Source organism: Ylistrum balloti, unplaced genomic scaffold (assembly GCF_031769215.1).
Source record: "Ylistrum balloti isolate Yb309-2 unplaced genomic scaffold, AGI_CSIRO_Ybal_v1 Utg369668, whole genome shotgun sequence".
NCBI classification, from domain to species: domain Eukaryota; kingdom Metazoa; phylum Mollusca; class Bivalvia; order Pectinida; family Pectinidae; genus Ylistrum; species Ylistrum balloti.
Window position 1 is genome coordinate 478,922 of NW_026781915.1, and position 25,299 is coordinate 504,220.

The following is a 25,299-nucleotide window of genomic DNA, read 5'->3' on the forward strand; positions in this document are numbered from 1 at the left end:
TGTATGAGTTGTGTGTGACTGATGTATGAGTTGTGTGTGACTGGTGTATGAGTTGTGTGTGACTGATGTATGAGTTGTGTGTGACTGATGTATGAGTTGTGTGTGACTGATGTATGAGTTGTGTGTGACAGATGTATGAGTTGTGTGTGACTGATGTATGAGTTGTGTGTGACTGATGTATGAGTTGTGTGTGACTGATGTATGAGTTGTGTGTGACAGATGTATGAGTTGTGTGTGACTGATGTATGAGTTGTGTGTGACTGATGTATGAGTTGTGTGTGACAGATGTATGAGTGTGTGTGTGTGATGTATGAGTTGTGTGTGATTGATGTTTGAGTTGTGTGTGACTGATGTATGAGTTGTGTGTGACTGATGTATGAGTTGTGTGTGACTGGTGTATGAGTTGTGTGTGACTGATGTATGAGTCGTGTGTGACTGATGTTTGAGCTGTGTGTGACTGATGTATGAGTTGTGTGTGATTTGTGGATGACTTGTGTGTGACTGATGTATGAGTTATGTGTGAATCGTGTATGGGTTATGTGTGAATCGTGTATGGGTTGTGTGTGACTGATGTATGAGTTGTGTGTGACTGGTGTATGAGTTGTGTGTGACTGATGTATGAGTTGTGTGTGACTGGTGTATGAGTTGTGTGTGACTGATGTATGAGTTGTGTGTGACTGATGTATGAGTTGTGTGTGTGATGTATGAGTTGTGTGTGACAGATGTATGAGTTGTGTGTGACTGATGTATGAGTTGTGTGTGACTGATGTATGAGTTGTGTGTGACTGATGTATGAGTTGTGTGTGACAGATGTATGAGTTGTGTGTGACTGATGTATGAGTTGTGTGTGACTGATGTATGAGTTGTGTGTGACAGATGTATGAGTTGTGTGTGACTGATGTATGAGTTGTGTGTGATTGATGTTTGAGTTGTGTGTGACTGATGTATGAGTTGTGTGTGACTGGTGTATGAGTTGTGTGTGACTGATGTATGAGTCGTGTGTGACTGATGTTTGAGCTGTGTGTGACTGATGTATGAGTTGTGTGTGACTGATGTTTGAGCTGTGTGTGACTGATGTATGAGTTGTGTGTGACTGGTATGTGAATTTTGTGTTGATGTGAGTAATGTATGAGTTTGTGTGTGACTGGTATGTGAATTTTGTGTTGATGTGAGTAGTGTATGAGTTGTGTGTGACAGGTTTATGAGTTGTGGTTGATGTTTTGGGTGTGTGTATTGGTTTGTGTGTCTGGTCTTTGTGTGTCACTGACTTGGAAGAAATATGATACTCTGTCAGGAACTAGTGGGAAATTCATGATTTGTCTGTACTAATTATCATTGATCACAGAGACAGATGTTGTGATGTGCCTGTATACTTTTAGTTGGAAAGATCTCTCGTTGACTAAAAGTCTAATCAATGTGCCCAGAGGACACATATCACACTATCATTCCCATCCCCTCAAAACCTCTTAATGCTATCCTGGACCACACATCTCATCCCAGAACAGACCTTCTTCAAGCTTTCATGACTAGTTCAAACCTATGTTCTTCTCTGAACAGGCAGGATGATATAAATTGTATGTAATGTGTAAACAGAGATGTTATCTGTAACCAAGACACTTCACCAGGAAAAGTTCAATTGACCAGGCCCTTTTGCTATTACTTGAGATTTATTACTACGTCAACTCTATACTACCCCCACAATCTGAGTAATATAGCGTACTCATCCATGTGTGATGTTGATGGGGAAGAGGTCTTGTGACACTGACAACTCCAGTGTAAAACACATCATTTTACAAAGCAGTTAAATTCACTTTACTTCTTATTATTGGTGTGTCATTTTTCTGTTCCTTGTAAGAAACATAAGTTGTCATCAGTGGACACCTGTCTAAATGGAACAAAGTAGATCTTAATACTGAGATTTTAACACATATATGTATATTGAATATGTATTGAAGTCATCTTTCTTGAGGAATGCAGTATTTACAAATCCACATTGAATACACATTGCAATATCCTCGTTATGTATACCTGACACATTCTGAGGAATGTCTGACCTTGATTCTGTCAATTTGTACAGGTCAGCACTATACAGTGGTCAGTTTTGTAGGTTAATAGATATATTGACAAGGTTTAGTGACCAGTTTGTGGATGAATTACACACTAGCCTACAGGTATGTGATATAACAGGTGTTGTAACCAGGACCAGACATAGCCAAGAATGTGTTGTTACCTTGACCTTTGACAGAGATTGATGACCTTTGATGATATACCTGTCACATGGAAGGCACACACCTCACAAATATGTGTGGTTAACCTCACCTGTACTACTGATCATCAAAAATCATAGCCTTAAACAATAATAAGAAACTATTTTAGACATGCTGTATCTTACCTGACAATCATCATCATAATGATTCATGATGTTTTCTTAACATCTAATCTTGGTGATCAGCTAGAAACAGGTTAGAGGGTATATTTTGGGGTCAAGTAAAGGGGACATCACTCAACCATATCTTGAGGTTCTAGTGTGAATTAACATTGTTAGATTGTATGTTGGTAGTAAGAGGACATATCAATAGTAAATCCTAGTCATATTTTTGTTTAGCAATGCAAAGAGAGTACTCATTTATTAATAATTGAAATTAGGATCATAATGTAAAAAAAAATGATCTATTCAGGAAATCTTTAAAATAAACCGGCTAAATTGTATGTAAAGTAGGAGAGCCTATGTAAGTTTTTTTTAAAGATGTCAATTTGTGAATTGAACAGTTATAATATACTGCACATCACTTTAGTCATTGAGCTTAAACAAGGTCATGACAGTTACAAAGTCGCAATTCCAAGAAAAATTAGGATGCTGGAGAATGTTAATTGGTTTGGTGATATAGAGGAATTGTAAATTGTTCACTGATGCTGATAAATGGAGTTGGTTGTTGTGGATGAGGATTAATTGTACTGAAGGCATTAATATATTATACATGAAAATCAATGTACGAGGTCATTCAAGATCAATATCACATCAGAGGGAGTCTGATTTTGGCATTTACTGAATGAAAATGAGCTCAAGAACTGGTATTCTTCTTTATAAGGACTGTGTAAGATTGACCTGGTCAAATTCTGTGTCCAGCAATGTCAGCTGGGTGTCATTTTATTCTGTTAATGGGAATTTTGTGTTGGTTTTTGGTGTTAGGCTATTGTGTGCCCTAAAGATAACACCAAAAAACACTAGAAGACCACACTAAGTAGATGTATATAGTGACAAATTAGTCATTTCCACCATTAACTGTACACCAGCCATCCCAAATGGTTACAGCAAATCTAACAGAGCAAGGGGTCAGTCCATCCAAAACACTGTCAACTTCTCTACCATATTTTCCCAGTTATAAGCCAAACTGGTATATTAGCAGGGCCAATTCTGAACGACTTTTTCGATTTAATCCACATATTAGCTGCACCAGAATATAAGCCACATGGTATGGTAACCTATATGTTGATGGAAGAACAACAAGAAGAAAGACAACAGAAGGCAATTTATCAAGATTGTCAATGAAACATTTGATATAAATTTGCAAATGAATTGTACACAGATAATCATTTATTTTATTGATGTATTTTTAAAAAATTTAAAATATCAATTATCAAACACTTTGGTTTAGGATTTAAAATTGTCTATACACAGATATAGGGTCTGAGGTTACATATTGGTTTACTTAACAATATCTCCATCGGTGTCTGTACTGTTAAATATTAGCGAAGGCCCTTGCACGCTGACAAAATTCTTATATTCCCATATTGTTTCTTGTAAGTTACACAAAGCCATTCTTATCGTAAACAAGCATTGCAGTCGTTCTTGAATTTGACCTATAACCTGATGACCTATCATTTCCAGAATGCAATAAGCTATTGTAAACTTTCGCTATGGCTTCTGAAGCAACCACAGAAGTTCAGAAGATATTATTGTGATTCACATTAAAAGGTATAATAAATCAAATCCACGAAAATGATTTTTTTTTTTTTTTTTTTTGCAATCTTAAACTAATCCTGTAAACAATGTGCAAATGACGGATCTAGATGATCAGTTTCAGTCAAAAACATGTGAGGGGCAGGTTCTCATAAAAAAAAAACTTGGTATGTACACTGGTACTTTTTTTTTTTCTGTCAATTTGTTTTTGTCCACACACCCGACTGCCAAGGGAAAAAAGCAGCTTATAATGCAGAAAATACTGTAATTGAAATACTATCCACTAACATTATTGGTAAAAACCATAATTGTGACAGTAATTTACAATTTTACTACAGAATTCTTTCGTGTATGCAGTCAGACACAGCTTACTCCACCTTCCATGTCAGTTACCATTATCAGGTGGTGGGCTGTTCAAATCACCCTATGTCCAAGGCCGTGATCTGTCTGTAAACAATTCTTGTTATTACTGTATCATGGGAAATGTTGAATAGACCTTTCTCAAAGTTCATGGGTAGTTTCACCTTGGTTCCAAGTTTTACCCATTTGATATTTGGACTGATCAGGAAAAAAAAAATGCTCACAGGCGACCATCTTAGATTGGGCAGATTATTATTGCTATTTCTTCAGAGAAATGTTCAAATTTTGTATAATCAAGAGAAAAACCGAGGGAGAAGGGAAGATAAAGGGAAAAGGTACAGCTTTTTAAAGAACAAATTAAAATCAAACAATGGTGAGCACCAAGATCCCTCTGGGATCTCTTGTTCAGATCTAGTGCTTCTGGTATTCTGATAAGTCAAAAATAAAAATGATTGAATTTATTCATACATGGATGTTATATAAGATATATTAAGCAAGGTAGTGAAACTAGATTATAGAGGTTATCTTATGTGCTTGTTAGAGGAACCTTGGGTTGCTGCCAGAAAAGCTAGAGCCTTAATGAACTATACATCCAAAATATTAGATGTTAACAATGACTGATTTTACCATGGGATCTGTATAGTGTCATTAGGAGGGTTGGTACTGGGAGAACTGAGTCTGATATAGGTAGTATCAGGTACTAGACTGGTGGCACAGTGGTAACGCAAACCCCTTTCACCTAGCCATCTGGGGTTCAATTCCTGGGAGGACGTGAAAAAGTGTGGGGTCACCTGCCTAACTGCTATGGTTAGTGATTAATATAAGCTGATAGCTTGTTTTGCAATTGTTGTAAAATAAACAAATTTGATGTTATTGGGAGTTGAATTGCAGTTGTTGAGTCATTGTTTCCAGACCACTGTTGTGTGTGTTGTGTTTTGATTTGAGAGTCTTTGTTGATACAGGGGCATATAGCTTCAGATATAACAATCCTGTAGAAATATCACCCATTGTTTTTATGTGTTAGGATCTGATTGATTCTGACACCTGATGATGGTGCTGAATTAACCAAGGTTTGATTCTTCCTTGGTGGACATCATCCCTTGGTCACCTCATCATATCTGTCCAACATCTAGTTAATCTGATATCTGTCCAACATCTAGTTAATAGTGGGATGGGCTCAAGTAGGACACATTGTCATATGTGGGAAATGACAAATGTATTGTGTATTGGGCGCAGTCTTGGTCAGTAACATTCCATAGTACATTCCTCTACATGATTTACAATACAAGGCAATAAATAGGAAAACCACAGTGATAGATTCACACCAGACAAATCCTGATTGATGAATCATTCCCTAAATAATAAAATCAATGAATATAAATAAAATTAAAAATAAAAATTAAAATAAAAGTTATTGACATTATAATTACAATATAGCCCTGAAATCACACATGTATTATATCTTAATGTATTGTGGAATTAGCCATGTATGGATGTTATTGAAATGTGATAATGAAGTAACCCCTCCCCCTGAAAATATCCATGTGTGCATGTTGTTGAAATTGCTATAATGTTTATGATTACTGTACATGTTCACAGTTAAAGGACTTCGAGATAACGTTACATTTTATAAATAAAGTCAAGGTCATCTTTTTATATATACAGCACATGGCCATCACAGTAAAAGGTCAAACAGACTACATTAATTACCAGATAACAGCACATATGTCTGGGACAATGACTTAGTTTACTGTACTAGATGAATACATTAACCAACATCAGCAATACAATCTATTTATCAAGGACTAGTAAATAAAAATATTGTCATGACCTGTAGTTTAATAATCGTGTCATAGGTATTCTTGTCAACGAAATCACCAGCAGGAAAAACAAAACATGAAAATTAACAAAACAAACCCTTCTTAGAAATTAATAAGATAGTGTATGGATTTAATAATTCCTTCTTAGAAATTAATAAAGATAGTGTATGGATTTAATAAACCCTTCTTAGAAATTAATAAAGACAGTGTATGGATTTGATAATTCCTTCTTAGAAATTAATAAAGATAGTGTATGGATTTGATAAATCCTTCTTAGAAATTAATAAAGATAGTGTATGGATTTAATAAACCCTTCTTAGAAATTAATAAAGATAGTGTATGGATTTAATAAACCCTTCTTAGAAATTAATAAAGATAGTGTATGGATTTAATAAACCCTTCTTAGAAATTAATAAAGATAGTGTATGGATTTAATAAACCCTTCTTAGAAATTAATAAAGATAGTGTATGGATTTAATAAACCCTTCTTAGAAATTAATAAAGACAGTGTATGGATTTGATAATTCCTTCTTAGAAATTAATAAAGATAGTGTATGGATTTGATAAATCCTTCTTAGAAATTAATAAAGATAGTGTATGGATTTAATAAACCCTTCTTAGAAATTAATAAAGATAGTGTATGGATTTAATAAACCCTTCTTAGAAATTAATAAAGATAGTGTATGGATTTAATAAACCCTTCTTAGAAATTAATAAAGATAGTGTATGGATTTGATAAACCCTTCTTAGAAATTAATAAAGACAGTGTATGGATTTGATAATTCCTTCTTAGAAATTAATAAAGATAGTGTATGGATATGATAAATCCTTCTTAGAAATTAATAAAGATAGTGTATGGATTTGATAAATCCTTCTTAGAAATTAATAAAGATAGTGTATGGATTTGATAAACCCTTCTTAGAAATTAATAAAGATAGTGTATGGATTTGATAAACCCTTCTTAGAAATTAATAAAGACAGTGTATGGATTTGATAAATCCTTCTTAGAAATTAATAAAGATAGTGTATGGATTTAATAAACCCTTCTTAGAAATTAATAAAGATAGTGTATGGATTTAATAAACCCTTCTTAGAAATTAATAAAGATAGTGTATGGATTTGATAAACCCTTCTTAGAAATTAATAAAGACAGTGTATGGATTTGATAATTCCTTCTTAGAAATTAATAAAGATAGTGTATGGATATGATAAATCCTTCTTAGAAATTAATAAAGATAGTGTATGGATTTGATAATTCCTTCTTAGAAATTAATAAAGATAGTGTATGGATTTGATAAACCCTTCTTAGAAATTAATAAAGATAGTGTATGGATTTAATAAACCCTTCTTAGAAATTAATAAAGATAGTGTATGGATTTGATAAACCCTTCTTAGAAATTAATAAAGATAGTGTATGGATTTGATAAACCCTTCTTAGAAATTAATAAAGACAGTGTATGGATTTGATAAATCCTTCTTAGAAATTAATAAAGATAGTGTATGGATTTAATAAACCCTTCTTAGAAATTAATAAAGATAGTGTATGGATTTAATAAACCCTTCTTAGAAATTAATAAAGATAGTGTATGGATTTGATAAACCCTTCTTAGAAATTAATAAAGACAGTGTATGGATTTGATAATTCCTTCTTAGAAATTAATAAAGATAGTGTATGGATTTGATAATTCCTTCTTAGAAATTAATAAAGATAGTGTATGGATATGATAAATCCTTCTTAGAAATTAATAAAGATAGTGTATGGATTTGATAATTCCTTCTTAGAAATTGATAAAGATAGTGTATGGATTTAATAAACCCTTCTTAGAAATTAATAAAGATAGTGTATGGATTTAATAAACCCTTCTTAGAAATTAATAAAGATAGTGTATGGATTTGATAAACCCTTCTTAGAAATTAATAAAGATAGTGTATGGATTTGATAAACCCTTCTTAGAAATTAATAAAGACAGTGTATGGATTTGATAAATCCTTCTTAGAAATTAATAAAGATAGTGTATGGATTTAATAAACCCTTCTTAGAAATTAATAAAGATAGTGTATGGATTTAATAAACCCTTCTTAGAAATTAATAAAGATAGTGTATGGATTTGATAAACCCTTCTTAGAAATTAATAAAGATAGTGTATGGATTTGATAAACCCTTCTTAGAAATTAATAAAGACAGTGTATGGATTTGATAAATCCTTCTTAGAAATTAATAAAGATAGTGTATGGATTTAATAAACCCTTCTTAGAAATTAATAAAGATAGTGTATGGATTTAATAAACCCTTCTTAGAAATTAATAAAGATAGTGTATGGATTTGATAAACCCTTCTTAGAAATTAATAAAGACAGTGTATGGATTTGATAATTCCTTCTTAGAAATTAATAAAGATAGTGTATGGATTTGATAAATCCTTCTTAGAAATTAATAAAGATAGTGTATGGATTTAATAAACCCTTCTTAGAAATTAATAAAGATAGTGTATGGATTTAATAAACCCTTCTTAGAAATTAATAAAGATAGTGTATGGATTTAATAAACCCTTCTTAGAAATTAATAAAGATAGTGTATGGATTTAATAAACCCTTCTTAGAAATTAATAAAGATAGTGTATGGATTTAATAAACCCTTCATAGAAATTAATAAAGATAGTGTATGGATTTAATAAACCCTTCTTAGAAATTAATAAAGATAGTGTATGGATTTAATATAGGGAAAGGGAACTTTTAACCTACCATTATCTTTCCATTGTTAGATATATAATTGAAATATTTTTAATTGAATTGTGTTTTTCTTTTTTCTTTTTTCAGTATGAGCTCTTATTTTGCATTCAAGATGAAATGGACGCTGCCATCATGATTGTCCAAAGTCTTCTTAAAAAATATCCAAACATTGATGCTAAAGTGTTTGTAGGTGAGTTTCCTGTTAGTCGCTTAATGTAATTCCCTTTTGTAATAGAAATTATACCATTTGTCTGCTTGATATCAGTATATAACTCTCAGATAAAATAGATATTTCCATATAAGGAGACTTCTACATTTACATTTTAGATTGATTACATCAGGTAAATATACTAAGATGTTTTCATTGCTACAATTAGAATGATAACCCAAAGAACATTTATAAGAGAAGTCCTCAGTGTAAGGACCTGGCACGTATAAGCAGTAAGTGTAAGGACTTGTAAGTGTTAGAATCTGAGACAACATAATGTCCTGATTGTACTTCAATATGTTTACAATACATTGTTGTAATACTGACTAGCTAGCTAGGTGTAGAAAAGTTTCAGTGTACACCTGTAATTAATTGTTCCTTTATGTTAGAAGATAATAACAGTTATAGTTCTGTACATAACTGAAAGGAGTCCCTGTAATGTACATCTGGTAAATTTCTGCAGAGTTGAAGCCGAAACACATTCCCTATTTCTGCTGGGAAGCTGATGTTAAATTATGGCAAACAAGCTGTGTTTCAATGAATTTTATTATTAAAAAAATCTAGTTAATACTTAATCATTTAACAGTATTCAGATTTCATTTTTCACTTGATTATAACAAAATTATGTTTCTGATTTGTCAGTAGCTCGGAAATGCTATTGGAATTTCATCAAATTTCATTGTGATGCATAAATCATTGACAACCTAAATTGAATCTAAAAAACATGAAAAGCACTTGAGTGAGTTTTATACTGCATCACTAGCAGCAGTTAAATCAATACAGTGTTTTTCTGAGAGAGCTGTTAAATCTGTTTTATGTTCTTCCTCCGGGATCATACACTTCACAACACTAGGGAAGCACACTGTTTGAAATCTGGTAGAAATGACTAGAAAAACGGTTTTTAAGTAAAGTTATCTAATATATTATGAATAGTAAATTTGAATAAAATTTACCAAAATTCAATTAATTGATTGATGTTTTTGGTTTTTTTGTATTTCAGGAGGAAAGCCTGTAGGTATTAACCCTAAGATAAACAACATGATATCAGGCTACAAGGCAGCTAAATACGACCTGGTACTCATAAGTGACAGCGCCATCTACAGTAAGATATCTCTACCTTATATAAGTTTTCTCTTGAACTTCTAGGAATTCCATATAGCCTCATTGATTTATGTTTTAATGACTGCTAGAGTTTGTGTTCTTCTGAAAAATGAGGAGCTGCAGTTATTTTCATATGCTTGATAATTTCAAGATGTTGCTATCACAAGAGAAAAATGCTTGGTCTTTAAATTAAGATTTCAATTTTAGCTCACCTGACTCTAAGGGCCAAGTGAGATTATGTTTGGCATACTACAGCGTCTGTCGTCTGTCAACTTGTAACATTTTAATTATCTTCTTCAAAACTACTTGCCCCATTTTTACCACATTCAAGATTGCATATCATTAGAACATAGGAACTTGAACTTATGAAATTTATGGGCTTACTACCTCAGGGGCCTGAGTGGCAGGACCAAATAGTTGAAAATTTGGTCATCTTCTTCTCTACTCCTGCAAGTAGCAAAGAAAGACTAACAGTAATTATAATCATCAATTAGTCCTCTGGAACTTTTTTAATTTGCAGCCCTGGGCTCCAGATGTTAAGTGGTAGGCTGGAGTCAGTATTGTATGTTATATAATTCATTATATGTTTAAACATTTGAGATCTTCAACTCACAACCATTTATAGCATTGCCGGGCATCAAAAAATAAAGAAGATCATGGTGTTGAGATAGGCCCTGGGGTATGGCCCCACTCATATGGGTTTAGTTTCTTTAATCTCCAATCCACAACTTTTATATAAAGCATTGCGAGGCATCAAGAGAATAGCACAATCATGATGTATTTTCCTTATACTATATAACTGATAAATATATAAAATGTTTTTATTCATTTATCTGTCATTAAATGAGGTTTCTAAAAAGAAGAGAGAGAGAGAGGAAAGGAACATGGTCATTATATTATTAGAGTCATATTTAATGGCAGTTTTGCATGAAACATGATAGTGTAATGTAAGCAGAAAAAACAAAACTGCAAAAATTGAATAAAGTGTCAAAAAATAAAACCCCATTCCCCCCCCCCCCCCCCCCCCCACCTCCCCCATCAAAAAACAAAAACAAAAAAATAATCATCACACACACAAATAATTTCAGTTCCAGGAGAGAATCTCACATTTCACAAGAGGATGGAAAGAGTTTGATGCTGCATCACATTATTTCAGAGCTGTTCAATCCACCTTCCTCCCAGTTTTAAAAAGAAACTGAAAAAAACACGTTTTCCATTCACTTTTGAAATAGGGATTGAGATATTCTAGATAGATAGCTTGGGTTTTGTATTCCTAATAACAACTGTTTTTAGACAACTTATGTCGGCAGAAAATGCCAGGCATATTATCATGGATTGTAATAAACAAAGGTTTGTCTTGCATTCGTTGTCATGGCAACATTTCCTGGGCAACTCAGGTGGCAATAATTGAAATGGGTTTGCTATTACCAGGGTGAGTCTGATGTAAAAAAAATGTAGGGAGACGTGAATCAGCAATGACAGTAATTATGGAGGAGGAAGGGATTCATGGAATTTCTAGCTTTGGTGTGAAAAAAAGGATAGAAATTACGTAATAAATGAATGACTTACAATCTTCACTAGCAGCCACAGGAATAAAAAGGTTGATTAGATTTGTTGACATTCATGGATAACTCACATTTCCATGCAAAAATATGCACTAGATTTTACTAAAAATATACTGATACATAAGTATCACCCCTCGCAGTGATGTAGCCAGCTGTACAGTATACAACCCTCTTCCAATGATGTAGCCAGCTGTACAGTATACAACCCTCTTCCAATGATGTAGCCAGCTGTACAGTACACAACCCTCTTCCAATGATGTAGCCAGCTGTACAGTATACAACCCTCTTCTAATGATGTAGCCAGCTGTACAGTATACAACCCTCTTCCCATGATGTAGGCCAATGTACAGTACACAACAGTCTTCCGATGATGTAGGCCAATGTATAGTTGCACAACCATCTTCCAATGATGTAGGCCAATGTGCAGTTAGTTACACAACCCCCTCGCAGATATGTAGTCCACTGTATTGTACATATCTCCTCTTCCCTACAATGTAGGTCGCTGTACTGTACGCACACACCCCTGATGTAACCTGCTGTACAGTATACAACATCAACCCCAGCCTTTCCATGATATAACCAATTCATTAATAGAGAAAGTCTTCATCCCATCATCACACTTGAAGATGAAAATCTTTATAGAGGTATTTCTTAAGAGAATTTAGGTAAGGCCCACATCTAATGGCATCAACCCCAACACTTCTATGATGTTTTTATGTGTATTTTATAGTCTCAGAGGATGCAGTGCTAGACATGGTTTTAACACTGACAGAAAACACAGGCCTCGTCCATCAAATGCCATACGCCTGCACAAGGAAAGGATTTGCCTCACACATGGAGAAGGTAAAAACCTTGTCATTCAGAGTTTTCAACACTGCAATAAATATAGCACTCATTTATATTAGTAAAGTAGAATCTTAGACTGTTGTAATGTTCTGGTATAAGTCTTAAAACGTTGATATTTGATGTTGCCCATATTGCAGTGAGATGAGAAATTGAACTGCCTTGTTGTAACCTGACTGTACTAATCCATTATCCTAATGCAATGTGTTGTGACATTTAATTATTATTAATGGGATAAAACATTTTTAGACACACAATAAAACATTCCAGCATTATTCTGTGTTACAGCGAATAGATCTTGTTTTAGTTACAAACAAATACAAAATAACTGGTTCAGTATCTAATGCCACACATGACAAAGAGTGTTACTGATTGAAAACCTGTAGAGTTTGTGTCATGACCTATTGTCTGGCATCTATTCATTTCTACCCTAGAATGGAGGAAACTACAAAGACAGGACTTTCCATTGGTAAATAGTTCATTGTTAGTCCTAACAAAACTTTTCTTCTTCTGATGAGCAGAAAACCATAATGAGATAGGTCTGTCAGTAAGGAGTTATTTTGATCTGCTGATAGTTCTGTAATTCAAATCGCTACCACATTTACGATGACCATGATAGCCACCATTACTTTCATATTGAGACAGTACTTTCAGTAATGAGTTGTGTTTAGTCCATAAATAGTTCTTATTGGCTGAATATCTATTTCACAACCTCAGGTGTGTTTCTCAGGAAACTGAAATCATTGACCATTCTGTGCTGACATGGGTGTGTACAAGAGCAGATCACTTTAGTTCACATGCTTTTAATGGCATGTGACCAGTCTCTCACATGTTGTTCAGTAAGGTAGCCACATGCTACTGCACGACCCATCCTCAAAAATATTATGGCTGTTCATGGGGAGGAGGGACCCGGTAAACAAAAAGGACTGAAATTTGAACTACTCCCATATTTAAGATATAGATATTGGAAATTTTATTATATCATTAAGTAGTTGGAATAACTTTTTACTGCCATTCGATAGTGCCAGTAACTATCCACACATCTGATACGTTTACCTTTTAGTAATGAGTGAATGACACTACAAGTGTTGATAATTCAATGAATGGAAATACAGGGGCATTAATGGCATTAGTTTGAATCGACTCAATGTCAGAGAAATACCATAGAATCTTGTAACACTGGGTGTCGGATACAACAGTTATGAAACAGGCAGTTGATATTCTTCTTCTTTAATAACACCGTTAATAAGACTGCACAATTACTGTCAGGGGAGAAAAGTAGAATGCATATGTGAACATCAGCTGTCATGGGTGTCAAACTAATGAAGCAGTGGTGTAGGCAGTGCAAAACAACTGGTTATTAAAACGTGCGTGTGGAAATGCACATGTCGGGGATTATACCTGTAGTAATAATAATATATACTTAGGGGCTCTACTCAATAGTTGTTTAAATGCACATTTTCGGCAGTGTACGTATAACAATTAAAATGTATGTTTCTGGAGCTTTACTTAGAGTCATTAAAAAATATATGTTTGTAGCTTTATTTAGGCCACATAAATGTTCATGTACTGGGCTGTACCAGTCACTTACATGTACATAGACTCCAAGAATGTGCTTATAGTAATCAAATGACCGGCTTTATTTATAGCCATCAATAGAATGTGTAGGGCTGTGTTTTAAGCCATTAAAATTCACCATAACTAATTAAAGTGTGTGATATCAGTGTAAAAATATCATTTAGCATAACATTCACAGTATCTAAAGTCAGATACAAATATAACTTAAAAAGCTTCACTTATCCTATTAGTCATATATTTGGAAATAAAAGCCAGACAAATTTATTGAGAATACCTGATAAATACTGTATGAATGTTAAGGTACCTCATGTTGTGGTATGACAGTCCTTACTTTATCAATTAAGAGGTATTCTCTACCTAGCTAGACTGGTGGTCTATGTATCAGATTCCCTATTCACTTCTAGATATACAATCAATACTTTTCAATGTTTACCTGCTGTATGTTGTTGGTCTGTAGATTTAAACACAAAAACAGGGTCTTCTTAAACATTAGTTTTATGTTTTATCTTTGTTCATTACCAAGTTTTCAAATGTATCTTCATGTACGATTGGCAATACATACATTTCAACATTTTCATCTTAACATTACATTGTAACATTCTTTCTAAAATCACATTGTAACAAAGCCTTATATGAATTTATGTTTTGATTTTTCATATAGTTCCTATATGAAAATTTCAACAGAAGTACAATTTACCATAACCCTTTATAAATATACATTGTACAACTCCACTCTATTAAAATACATTGTACAACTCCACTCTGTTAAAATACATTGTACAACTCCACTCTGTTAAAATACATTGTACAACTTCGTTCTATTAAAATACATTGTACAACTCCCTCTTTTAATATACATTGTTCCATACTCCTCCATAAATGTACACTGAACTATTCCCATCCCTGAATATCCATGGTACTATTCTACTCTATCAAAATACATTGTACAACTCCGTTCTATTAAAATACATTGTATTATTCCACTCTATCAAAATACATCGTACAAATCCATTCTCTTAATAGACATTGTACACTTCCACTCTATCGATATACATTACACATTTCCCTCTATCATTAGACATTGTACGATCCCCTCTATAAATGTATTATATAATTTGCCTGCTTGAATATGCATTGTACCGTACTCAGTTGTCAGGTTATTGTAGACATGACATATAGTACCCTATCAGATAATTAGTAGGCATTGGTCACATGTCAGATCCTTGGGAGAGGAAATATTGTTCACCTATTACATTTACTCTCCTATCACATATTGATCTGTGTCACAACAGATGCTCAACAAGTTGAGTAGATTCCTTTCCTGTGTTGATCTGTGATGTAAAATTGACTTGTTATTATTGTTAATAAATTTGCTGCTGATGTCAATTGAGAAATTGTATCCTTTCCACCATTCCCTGACCTATCTTTACATTATATTGTTGGATTGTTAGCTTGTAAAACCTGCAGAAATGTGTAGTCCTAACATAGAAGGTTTGATTGAATGTATCCATACGTAATTCATTTTTCTATTTTTATTTGTATTTACTGTAAAAATTAACGAAGTTATTGACCAAAGAAAGTTATGTCGTTCAAAAATGTAAATTACTTTTATATGTTGCAACACTGTATTTTTTATGTACATGGAGCAAAGAATGCTGAGTCCCTATGTATATATATATATACATCATCAATTTGTTATATTAATTGAAGGCTATCAACCAGTCATATCTGTAAAATATACTTCAGGATGTCAACCAATTTAAGTTAATTTGGTAATGAAACAAACATGAGCAGTAAAACACATTTACCTCGTTTTTTTTGCCGGAGAATATACATTTATTACTCCTTTGTCTGTTGTGATAGTCATCTTTATTCAAATACTGTTTTGTATACATGCTTGTATAATGGAAAATGTCATACATTACCCACATGACTCTGACATTTTACAGATCTTCTTTGGAACTCAGCACGCCAAAATGTACCTAGTAGCTAACCTGCTGGGTATCAACTGTGCTACAGGGATGTCATCCCTCATGAGGAAGGAGGTGATTGAAGAAGCAGGAGGGCTTTCACATTACTCACAATATCTCGCAGAAGACTTCTTCTTGGCTGAGACATTCCTCAAAAAGTAACTTAGACAGTTTTTTGATAATTCGCTAATGTATGGATATTTTGATGATAGTAATTTGTCTTTACATGACATGTGCTGTGAAAAATTTATTTTCAAATGACACACCTTAAAAGTTGAAAATCATCCTGCCAATATTTTTTTTCATCCATATATAAGCTACATGCCTGACTCGTGAGGAAATAGGTGTGACTTATTATCAGGAAAATGCAGCATTTTTAGTGAAACATTGTGTATCCATCCATATATGCATTGCAAATTCTTATTTCTCTTGCAATCTCTACTGACATGTTTCCACCTATCACTTTTAAATTTAGTAGGCTTAGTTACATGGACATGAAGTTGAATTATCCAGGATGCTTTTTTCTCCACATCTCAATTTTTAATGGAGATCGATAAGATTTTCGTGAATTTCTTTGGAAATTTCATCTAACTCTAAATCTCTTTGAAATGGTGCAATTCTGTTTTGTGCCATTAAAAAAATGGTAGACACTGCTGGTGGATTTCAGTCCCCAAGTTTTGCTGTAACCTGCATGTCACATTTTAATTCATTAAGATTTTTGGCATGGTTCAGAATATACTCGTGTAACAGATATATGAAAACTACCAAATTCATTGATTTATTAGGCTAGTGCACCTTCCCATCTAGAATTTTCTTTCGATCACTTTGGATTTTTGTTAGTTGCCTCCGAGGGTTCAAAATTTAAGCCCTTAGGTATCACAGACGAGTCCAAGAAGGATGAAACAGCTGTACGATGTAGTTTAGTTAGTTTTTGGCTCAGTTGTATATAATTCAGAATTTGCATTAAAAGATGCTGTCTCTTGGTGTGTATAAACTTTTTAACTGTGATAAACAGTATTTAAATTCAATCATTTTTGGAAGAGTTATTGCCCTTTCCATTTTTCAGCATTTCCATCAGTTTCTGACTGATCTGTACAAATCATCAGTAAAACATGCAGCACTGTTTTCCCCTGAGGCATTTTGACTGAAGTAGATAGAAAATGAAATAAATGATAAAACCATGATGTACATCACATCCTCTCTCTTTTTCAGGGGATGGAAAATTAGAATTTCACACCAAACAGCAAAACAGAATTCAGGAACATATTCAATGCCATACTTATATAACCGATTGACAAGGTAAGCATATGTTCTGCTTAGATATTCTGATATTTATAAAAAGAATATATTAATACAGTATTTGTTTCACTAATAGAAAGCAGCATTTGCCTCTATCTCAAGTCTTCTGTGTTAAACTTGTTGGAATGAAAGTTGAACTACTGAACATTGCAGTTACCTTTATATTGGAATATCTGTAAGCAAAACTTCCTGAGGTCAAGTCCCAATATTCTGTGAAACTGTTATAGGGTTACTGGAAGTTCAGTCGTACTTTTTGTGTGTCATTAGTGGCAGTTTTGCTGTACTATTTGTGTATGACTCAGTTGAAATTCAGCTGTATGATTTCTGTGTAGCTGTTGGATGATGAAGTTCTGCTATGTGTGTGACTGTTAGTGGAAATTCAGCTGTACTATTTGTGTTTGGCTGTTAGTGGAAATTCAGCTGTACAATTTGTGTGTTGTAGATGGGCTAAGCTGCGAACAGCCATGGTCCCTTCACTGATATTCTGGGAGCCGGTATCTCAGTGTCTAGTGTTGGGTGTCATCAATGCTTTATCCATGGCCTATCTTTTCAACTGGACAGCTTCTGTCATCTTTTTAGTGCACTGTTTGATTTGGTTTCTCCTAGACTACATTCTCATCAAGATTTTAGAGGTAAGTAAGACTGATTTAGTGATTGATTTTTTGCCAAAATTTATCTTTGTAAATGCCTGTCAAACGGTTTTGAGAGGATATGTTTTAATCGTACCCTGTCAAGAAATCTTCTTTAATATGTTGTGGCTATGTTTTTATTTTTTTCTGTCATATTATTTTCGTCAAGATCTATCTCTTCCTGTGAGCTATTCACCTATCTTTAAACTTAATATGCCTTATGACCATGTCATGAAGTTGTTTTTTCCTGAATAGCTTCATAATTCTTCTTGTATTTTGATTCAATGTTTATTTCACTTTGTCCTAGGAAAGGGATTGTTTTGTAATCTATGTCCATGTGATTATTATAAGAAATCCAACTTGTCAAGTGTTTGATGTCCATATTGAAAAAAATATTCCTAGATCTGAAGATAAAAACTTGTCCTTTTCATTTCAGGGAGGACCACTTCCTTTCTCCAAATTTGAATTCCTGGTTGGATGGATAATAAATGAGTGTACCTATTTGTGTGTGATAATTCGCTCTCATTGGGACTCAACCATTGTCTGGAGGACAAAACGTTTCCGGCTCCGCTGGGGTGGTATCGTTGAAGAACTCCATACAAAACAAACAGTGTAGCACAAGGGAAATAAGTTTTGATTCACTTCATGCAAAACCATGCTTCAGTTAATGATTATAGGTTGTAGGATGCTTCCAAACAAACGCAGATTATGATTGAAAGGAAACCGTGCACCTTCGTCAGCAAGCCATCCTCATGACGATACAAGGACAGAGATTCTTTACTCATAACCATTAAATCTAATTATAGGTCTACATAATGCAGTAAAACCACAGTAGCATTTTCAGAGACTGTACTGATCACCAAGGCAGAATTGTCTGTGACTATTCTGATCACCATGGCAACATTATCTGCAACTTTATTGATCATCATGACAACTCTGTCTGTGACTGTTCTGATCACCATGGCAACATTGTCTGTGACTGTTCTGATCACCATGGCAACTTTGTTGGTGGCTATGATCATGCCTTCAGCGAATTAGACTATCACTGGATTTATGGATGTGGATTGTCAGATGTAATGTGACATTTCTCTGTTAGTGATGTGCAACACCTTGTCAGGGTAATTTGTCATTTCCGAGTACAGCTCTTAATATCTATTAAGAACCATATATAAACTTTTTTAACATCTAAAGAAAAAATTTTAAGTATTCCTTGGAATTAAATGCCATTCTATGGCTATTATATCAGACAGACTCAATTCTGAGCAGCCATTTTCAAAACTAAAACAATCAACAATGTATATTCTGTAAAGTGAGCATGATCTGGCTGTTTAGTTAGTTATTTTATTTATCTTTCAACGCCACAATTATAAGTTGCCAAAATTTAAGATGTCTGCTTAAATTGTATCATCATTCATTTAAATCTTGACCAGTATAAAACTTTCACACCATTCCTGTTCTTTTCCATAGATGTTAACTTAAGTGAGTGCTTTGAAGTGAAGTCTGTTTCTATTGCTACATTGATTCTGTGCGGTAACTTTATTTTTGACTTGGTGAGAAGGGAGATTGTCTGGGTCAGTGCACAGTCACATTTAATTGTGGCTTAATGAGAAAGGAGCATGTCTGCTGAGTGGACTTGTTCGATTGTTAAGTGTGTTTTAAGTGATTGTTATATGTTTTAAAGGTGCTGAAATGAGTATTCATTTTATGTATATGCCAGAAAGATGATTTTAAGTGATATTAACTTAACATGATATTTTTGAAAAATTTGCTTACGTTTTGAAGGTGCAATCTTTATGTTGTCATCTATATATTAGTGTTTCTTGCCAGAAAGAGATTTGTTTTGTATAAAGAGATTCAAGTTAGAGTGTTATACCTCTAGTCGTCTGTCTTGCCGTAGTTGATTTACATTATGCCAATATTGTTCAATGTGTTCAGTACTGATAGTTTAAATGATAGTTCAAAAGGAAGCAAAATCATTGTGACTTGGAACTTAACATTACCTTAACCATGATGAATGTTTTGATACAGTAAATATATATATCAGTTAGGACTTCCTACAGACCATTTGATATGTAAGACAGGTACCTGGGTAATACAAACTATACAAGGTGAGACAGCTGGTAAAATTTGTTCTCTCTTAAAAAACAAGGTTGTATAAATAAGGCAAAAATTGCGATGAAATAGCCCATTGTTCTAAGATTTGTAACATTTTCTATCTAGTCATTTCCTGAAAGATCTAACTCTCATATATGCTAGATATCAACTTTAATGTACTAGATATCAACATAAATATACTAGACATCAACATAAATATACTAGATATCAACATAAATATACTAGATATCAACTTTAACATACTAGATATCAACTTAAATATACTAGATATCAACTTTAACATACTAGATATCCACTTAAATATACTAGATATCAACTTAAATATACTAAGATATCAACTTAAATATACTAGATATTAACTTGAATGTACTGGCTTTTAAATTTGATAATGTTGGATATCAACTTTAATATATTAAATATTACTGAATGTTAACTTTAATATGCTGGAGATTAATTGTAATAAAGTTGATATTAAATTTGATATAACGGTACATGTACTAACTGTTAATCACTGGATGTAAGCTTTCAGCAACTGGGTGCAGTATTAGCGTACATCACTCAGATATTAATTTTTTATTAACTGGATGTTAACTTTCATCATATTATTATGAAGTTTTATCGACTTGACGTTAACTAGTACCAACAGGAAACTGTCTTGAGTAGAGTAAGGAAGCATATAATCGCATAGGAAGGAGTCTGACTGAAACTTTGTGACAAAGGTTTTCTAAAACAATGTATTGTCTGTTATACAATATAACTTATTATATGAAGCTTCATACAAAGAAACAGGAAGAAGATTATACAATCATTTTGTAAGTAAAATGTATATGATCAGTATACAACACTATTAAATACCAGGCATTGAACGCAATATATATATACCTACCACACTTCTGAACAAATGATCATACACAGGAATATTATATCAGTCGTTGATCCCTTTTATAATTCTGCACTGAAATACATGACAATATTATTTTCAGATGTTGAATCTCATATTTATTTCCTTTAGAACACAATTTATTGTATCCATGTTAATGAGTCTTTAAGAATGTTAAGTATTATTCTAGCACCTTCCTGTAGGAAAACTGTATTCCAACTCTTTATTATCACAAGCTCTTTTAAGTATCTTTTATGCATGTCATTATATACATATTATTAAATATTTATAATTTTTTAACCAACTAAGGTCGGTTTTGATATTTGCTGTAGGATTTTCTCCCTTTGATATGTTTCGCTACAGAAAACAACTTTTTGGAAGGCAAATGTACAATTTCAGTATTAAATAGATGTACTATTCAATTTTATTGGAAGTTTTTTTATTGTAGTTTGTTATGAAACATCAGGTAAACTATACAGGTATTGGTGTATTGTGACCTATTAGGTCTCTCAGAAAAAAAGTCAACAGTTAATTGTTATCTGAAATATATATTAAAGTATTTCTTAAGTTTTGTAACAGATTTAAATCAATTTCATTATTATTATTTTTAAAAAGATTATTAACATTTGGTTAAAGAGAGGTACACACTATGGTCTCCCAAATATATATACATAATTAAACTTCAGTAATATGTATTGTACATGAAATTCCAACTGTAAGTATTGTTTATACCCAAAATCAATGACTGTGGTCAGTAAAGCCCTGTAGATCGGTACATTACCCCTCAACGTGTTCATGTTAGGAATAAGGAAATTTTATGTAGTACAGCTTGTTTAACCCCCTTTATTCTCAATACTACATAGGACATACACTTGTTGATAAAATCAGGAACTGATGTTGTATGTGGTCTTGGTGCTAGATTTCATCATATTATTGAGTTTTGTATTTGAGATAGACATTTTTTTTATATATCTGATTGATTGGGATATTTTTTATACTTTAGGTCATTCCCTGGTTGGATTTTGTTAATGCATATATGAATGCTACAGTCTTATGTCTGTGCTGTCACTGCATGACTTGTTACCATGGTAACAATGATTAGTGGCAGATGTCATTTTATACTTTGTTGCATGTATTGATATTTATGTTCATTCCCATATCTGAGGCTCCGGTAGTGAAGTAGCAGCTCATTTAGCACTGTAATTGATGTGCCTTTGTACATTACAATACAAAGTAGATCACCAGGAAGCTTATCAACACTGATGTCTCACTTAACACCGATGTGTAGAGCTGCAAAATTCATTGCACGTTCTACATAAGGTGTAGTCAATGACGTGTTGCTTCTCTGTCAGATCTTGTTTGACAACAGAATTTTCAGTATTCTAATTTATGATATATGTTGATTCCAGCTGGGTTTTTTTATTTTATGAATTTGGTATAAATTGAATGTTAAATTGTCTACAGGGTATAATCATGATGAAAGTTTTAATTAGTGTTCCTTTTGAATTCTGATAAGCCTGAGTAATACTCATTTTTAATTTGATTAAAAAGAAAATCATTATAAAATGTACATAACATACTGATGATTTAAGTAAGTACAAGGTCAGTAACATCTGAATCCCCCAGATGTTTGATGATATAACATTGTCGAGTCTTGTTACCGTAGTAACTGATGTACTACCTACCTCCAGCCTTCCCTGTTCACTAGTCCAGATAGAGTTGTGCCAATTGTACCCATTTGTAGTAATACAATCTCCACAACAAACCATTTTTTTTAACTTCAATATTTTTTAATTAAGTTTTTACCTGTACTTAGTACAAAATTCATTTGTTTATTTTTAAAGTTTATGTGAATTTGCTGGTCATTAGACCTTGTAAAACTTAGGTATTTCATATAATGTCCTAACAATGTAGCAATGACTTGGTGTAACTGTTATACTGATATGTATGCACAGACATATGAACAACATTATTAACACTTTGTATAAAATGACCTAATTGTCAAAAGCTGAATTTATTTCAACCTTTGTATTGAGGTTTATCACATATTGTCAAAACAGTGCTTGGTCTTGCACCAAGTCTTCTGTTGATTCATTCACAGAAACAAATTTTATGATGTTGCAAAACATGATGTTTGAATCGATTCCTATTTCTATTAATAATAATTTGCACTTATTGTAAGTGCCCTACATTTCATTAAAATACGAAGATTGATTAGCTTTGATAATGATGGGTTTTTTTCGTTTATTTAAAGGTGAGTTTTGATATATAGTGTAGTTAACTGGGGACAAGACTTTTTTGTTCAAAATGCATGTACCCATGTTTTGTTTGATATGAAATCATCACAGAGCTTTTAACCTTCAGTGTAAAATGAAAATGTACTGCCAAATATATCCTGGATTAAATGTAGATTAAAGTTGTGCAAGTAATGTGCCAACATCAGAATGGTTTGATTTTTACTCTTTCTGCAAGGGAGATAAATGTTTGAAAATGTGGGCCCAATTTTCAGCGTATTGTTGTTGAAAGCCAGCTCTCCATTTGTCATATTATGGACAGCCATGCAGCTGTCAATGTATTGATATATTGACAGTCAGCTCGTTGTGTGTCAGTGTATTGACAGCCAGCTTGCTGCGCATCAGTATATCGACATCCAGCTCACTATGTGTCAGTGTATTGACAGCATGCTCGTTGTGTGTCAGTGTATTGACAGCGTGCTTGCTGCACATCAGTATATTGATATCCAGCTTGCTGTGTGTCAGTGTATTGACAGCATGCTCGTTGTGTGTCAGTGTATTGACAGCCAGCTTGCTGTGTGTCCGTGTATTGACAGCATGCTCGTTGTGTGTCTGTGCATTGACAGCATGCTTGTGGCGCATCTGTATATTGACATCCAGCTTGCTGTGTGTCGGTGTATTGACAATCAGCTTGCTGCGCGTCAGTATATCGACATCCAGCTGGTGTGTGTCATTGTATTGATAGCATGCTCGTTGTGTGTTGATGTATTGACAGCCAGCTTGCTGTGTTTTTGTGTATTGACAGCTAGCTGTGCCAGTGTATAGACAGTGGGTTCTCTGCGTGTAGGTGTATTGACAGCAGGTTTGCTGTGTCAGTGTATTAACAGTGGGCTGTTTGTGTGTTGGTGTATGGACAGTCAGCTCTCTGTGTGTTGTGTATTGACAGCAAGCTCTCTGTGTGTCGATGTATTGACAGTCAGCACCAGTGTGTGGTTATTAAGTATCACTGGTGTACACTAGCTGTGTGGTCTGTACCATACCAGATATTGTCCACAAGTCATACAGTGTCTTCAGTTTGTACAAGTAAAATTATGGACTGAGTTACAAGTGTTTGTTATTTATTGATTCAAGTAAGTGAAGTTTACAATTATTGGAACATGGACACTTGATCACTGTCCAGAAAATCCTTGTAAACATGGGTCATTTATCTCTATCAAAAAAATTTCATTAAAACCAATTTATCCAAGATGGTTGCCAATTGGCCATCTGGTTTTTACAACTTTGATTACAACACTAACAATTTTGAGAAGGATCTGTTCGGTGCACCATTTAAGAACCGACAATAAACTTTTACTTCAAAATCCGAGATGACTGATGCCAATTTGTTTTTCAGATCAGTTTCTTGAGTTTATTCTGCACAACTAGGGACCAGAGTTAGCCCAGGTATAAAAATCAGACATAAAAACTGACTTATATAGTAACTCTCCACACCTTGTGTATGTAGGATGGAATAGAAAACTGGAAACCATAATAAGTCACCAGACAGCAACAGTGTATAAAGCACAAGAGATGGGCATCAGTCAGGTAGCACTTTCTGAGCATAGAAGATAAATGATATCCTCATACATTTCATGGTGGTTTGACCTATTTTTTGTTTCAATAATAAACAACAGGTCATATAAAATATTTGATGGCCATTTATGAAATAGGGAGATGCTATAAGACGAGAGAAAAACAAAACAAAAAATACACATACTTTGAACAGGAGACTGCATGTATATAATAACTGCAAATTACCAATAGAACTTTGATCTGAAGATTTTACTGCTCTTAACTTTACAAGTATTGGACGATTACAACTATTTTCAAAAGTTTGCCCAAGTAGTCTAGTGAATTATAGATTTTCAAATCAGCAGCAATGTACAGTTAAAAACTGCTTAAAGGTTCTACAATGTTAACTCCCTTTAACCTCGAAAATGCAGTTAGATCCTTCACCACTCAACTAAC

At 33.5% G+C, this 25,299-nt stretch overlaps 1 protein-coding gene across 1 annotated transcript in view; it reads left to right on the plus strand.

Moving 5' to 3' along the window:
* LOC132561939 (ceramide glucosyltransferase-like) overlaps positions 1–24,393 on the plus strand; it is a 34,726-nt gene extending 10,333 nt beyond the window's left edge. The window contains exons 3-9 of the mRNA XM_060226659.1: positions 8,958–9,060; positions 10,079–10,180; positions 12,475–12,587; positions 16,115–16,293; positions 17,348–17,434; positions 17,877–18,066; positions 18,500–24,393. Of these exons, the coding sequence (XP_060082642.1) occupies positions 8,958–9,060; positions 10,079–10,180; positions 12,475–12,587; positions 16,115–16,293; positions 17,348–17,434; positions 17,877–18,066; positions 18,500–18,679 (954 nt within the window). The 3' untranslated portion in view covers positions 18,680–24,393. The remainder of the gene's footprint in view (positions 1–8,957; positions 9,061–10,078; positions 10,181–12,474; positions 12,588–16,114; positions 16,294–17,347; positions 17,435–17,876; positions 18,067–18,499) is intronic.
* Positions 24,394–25,299: the final 906 nt, after the last annotated feature.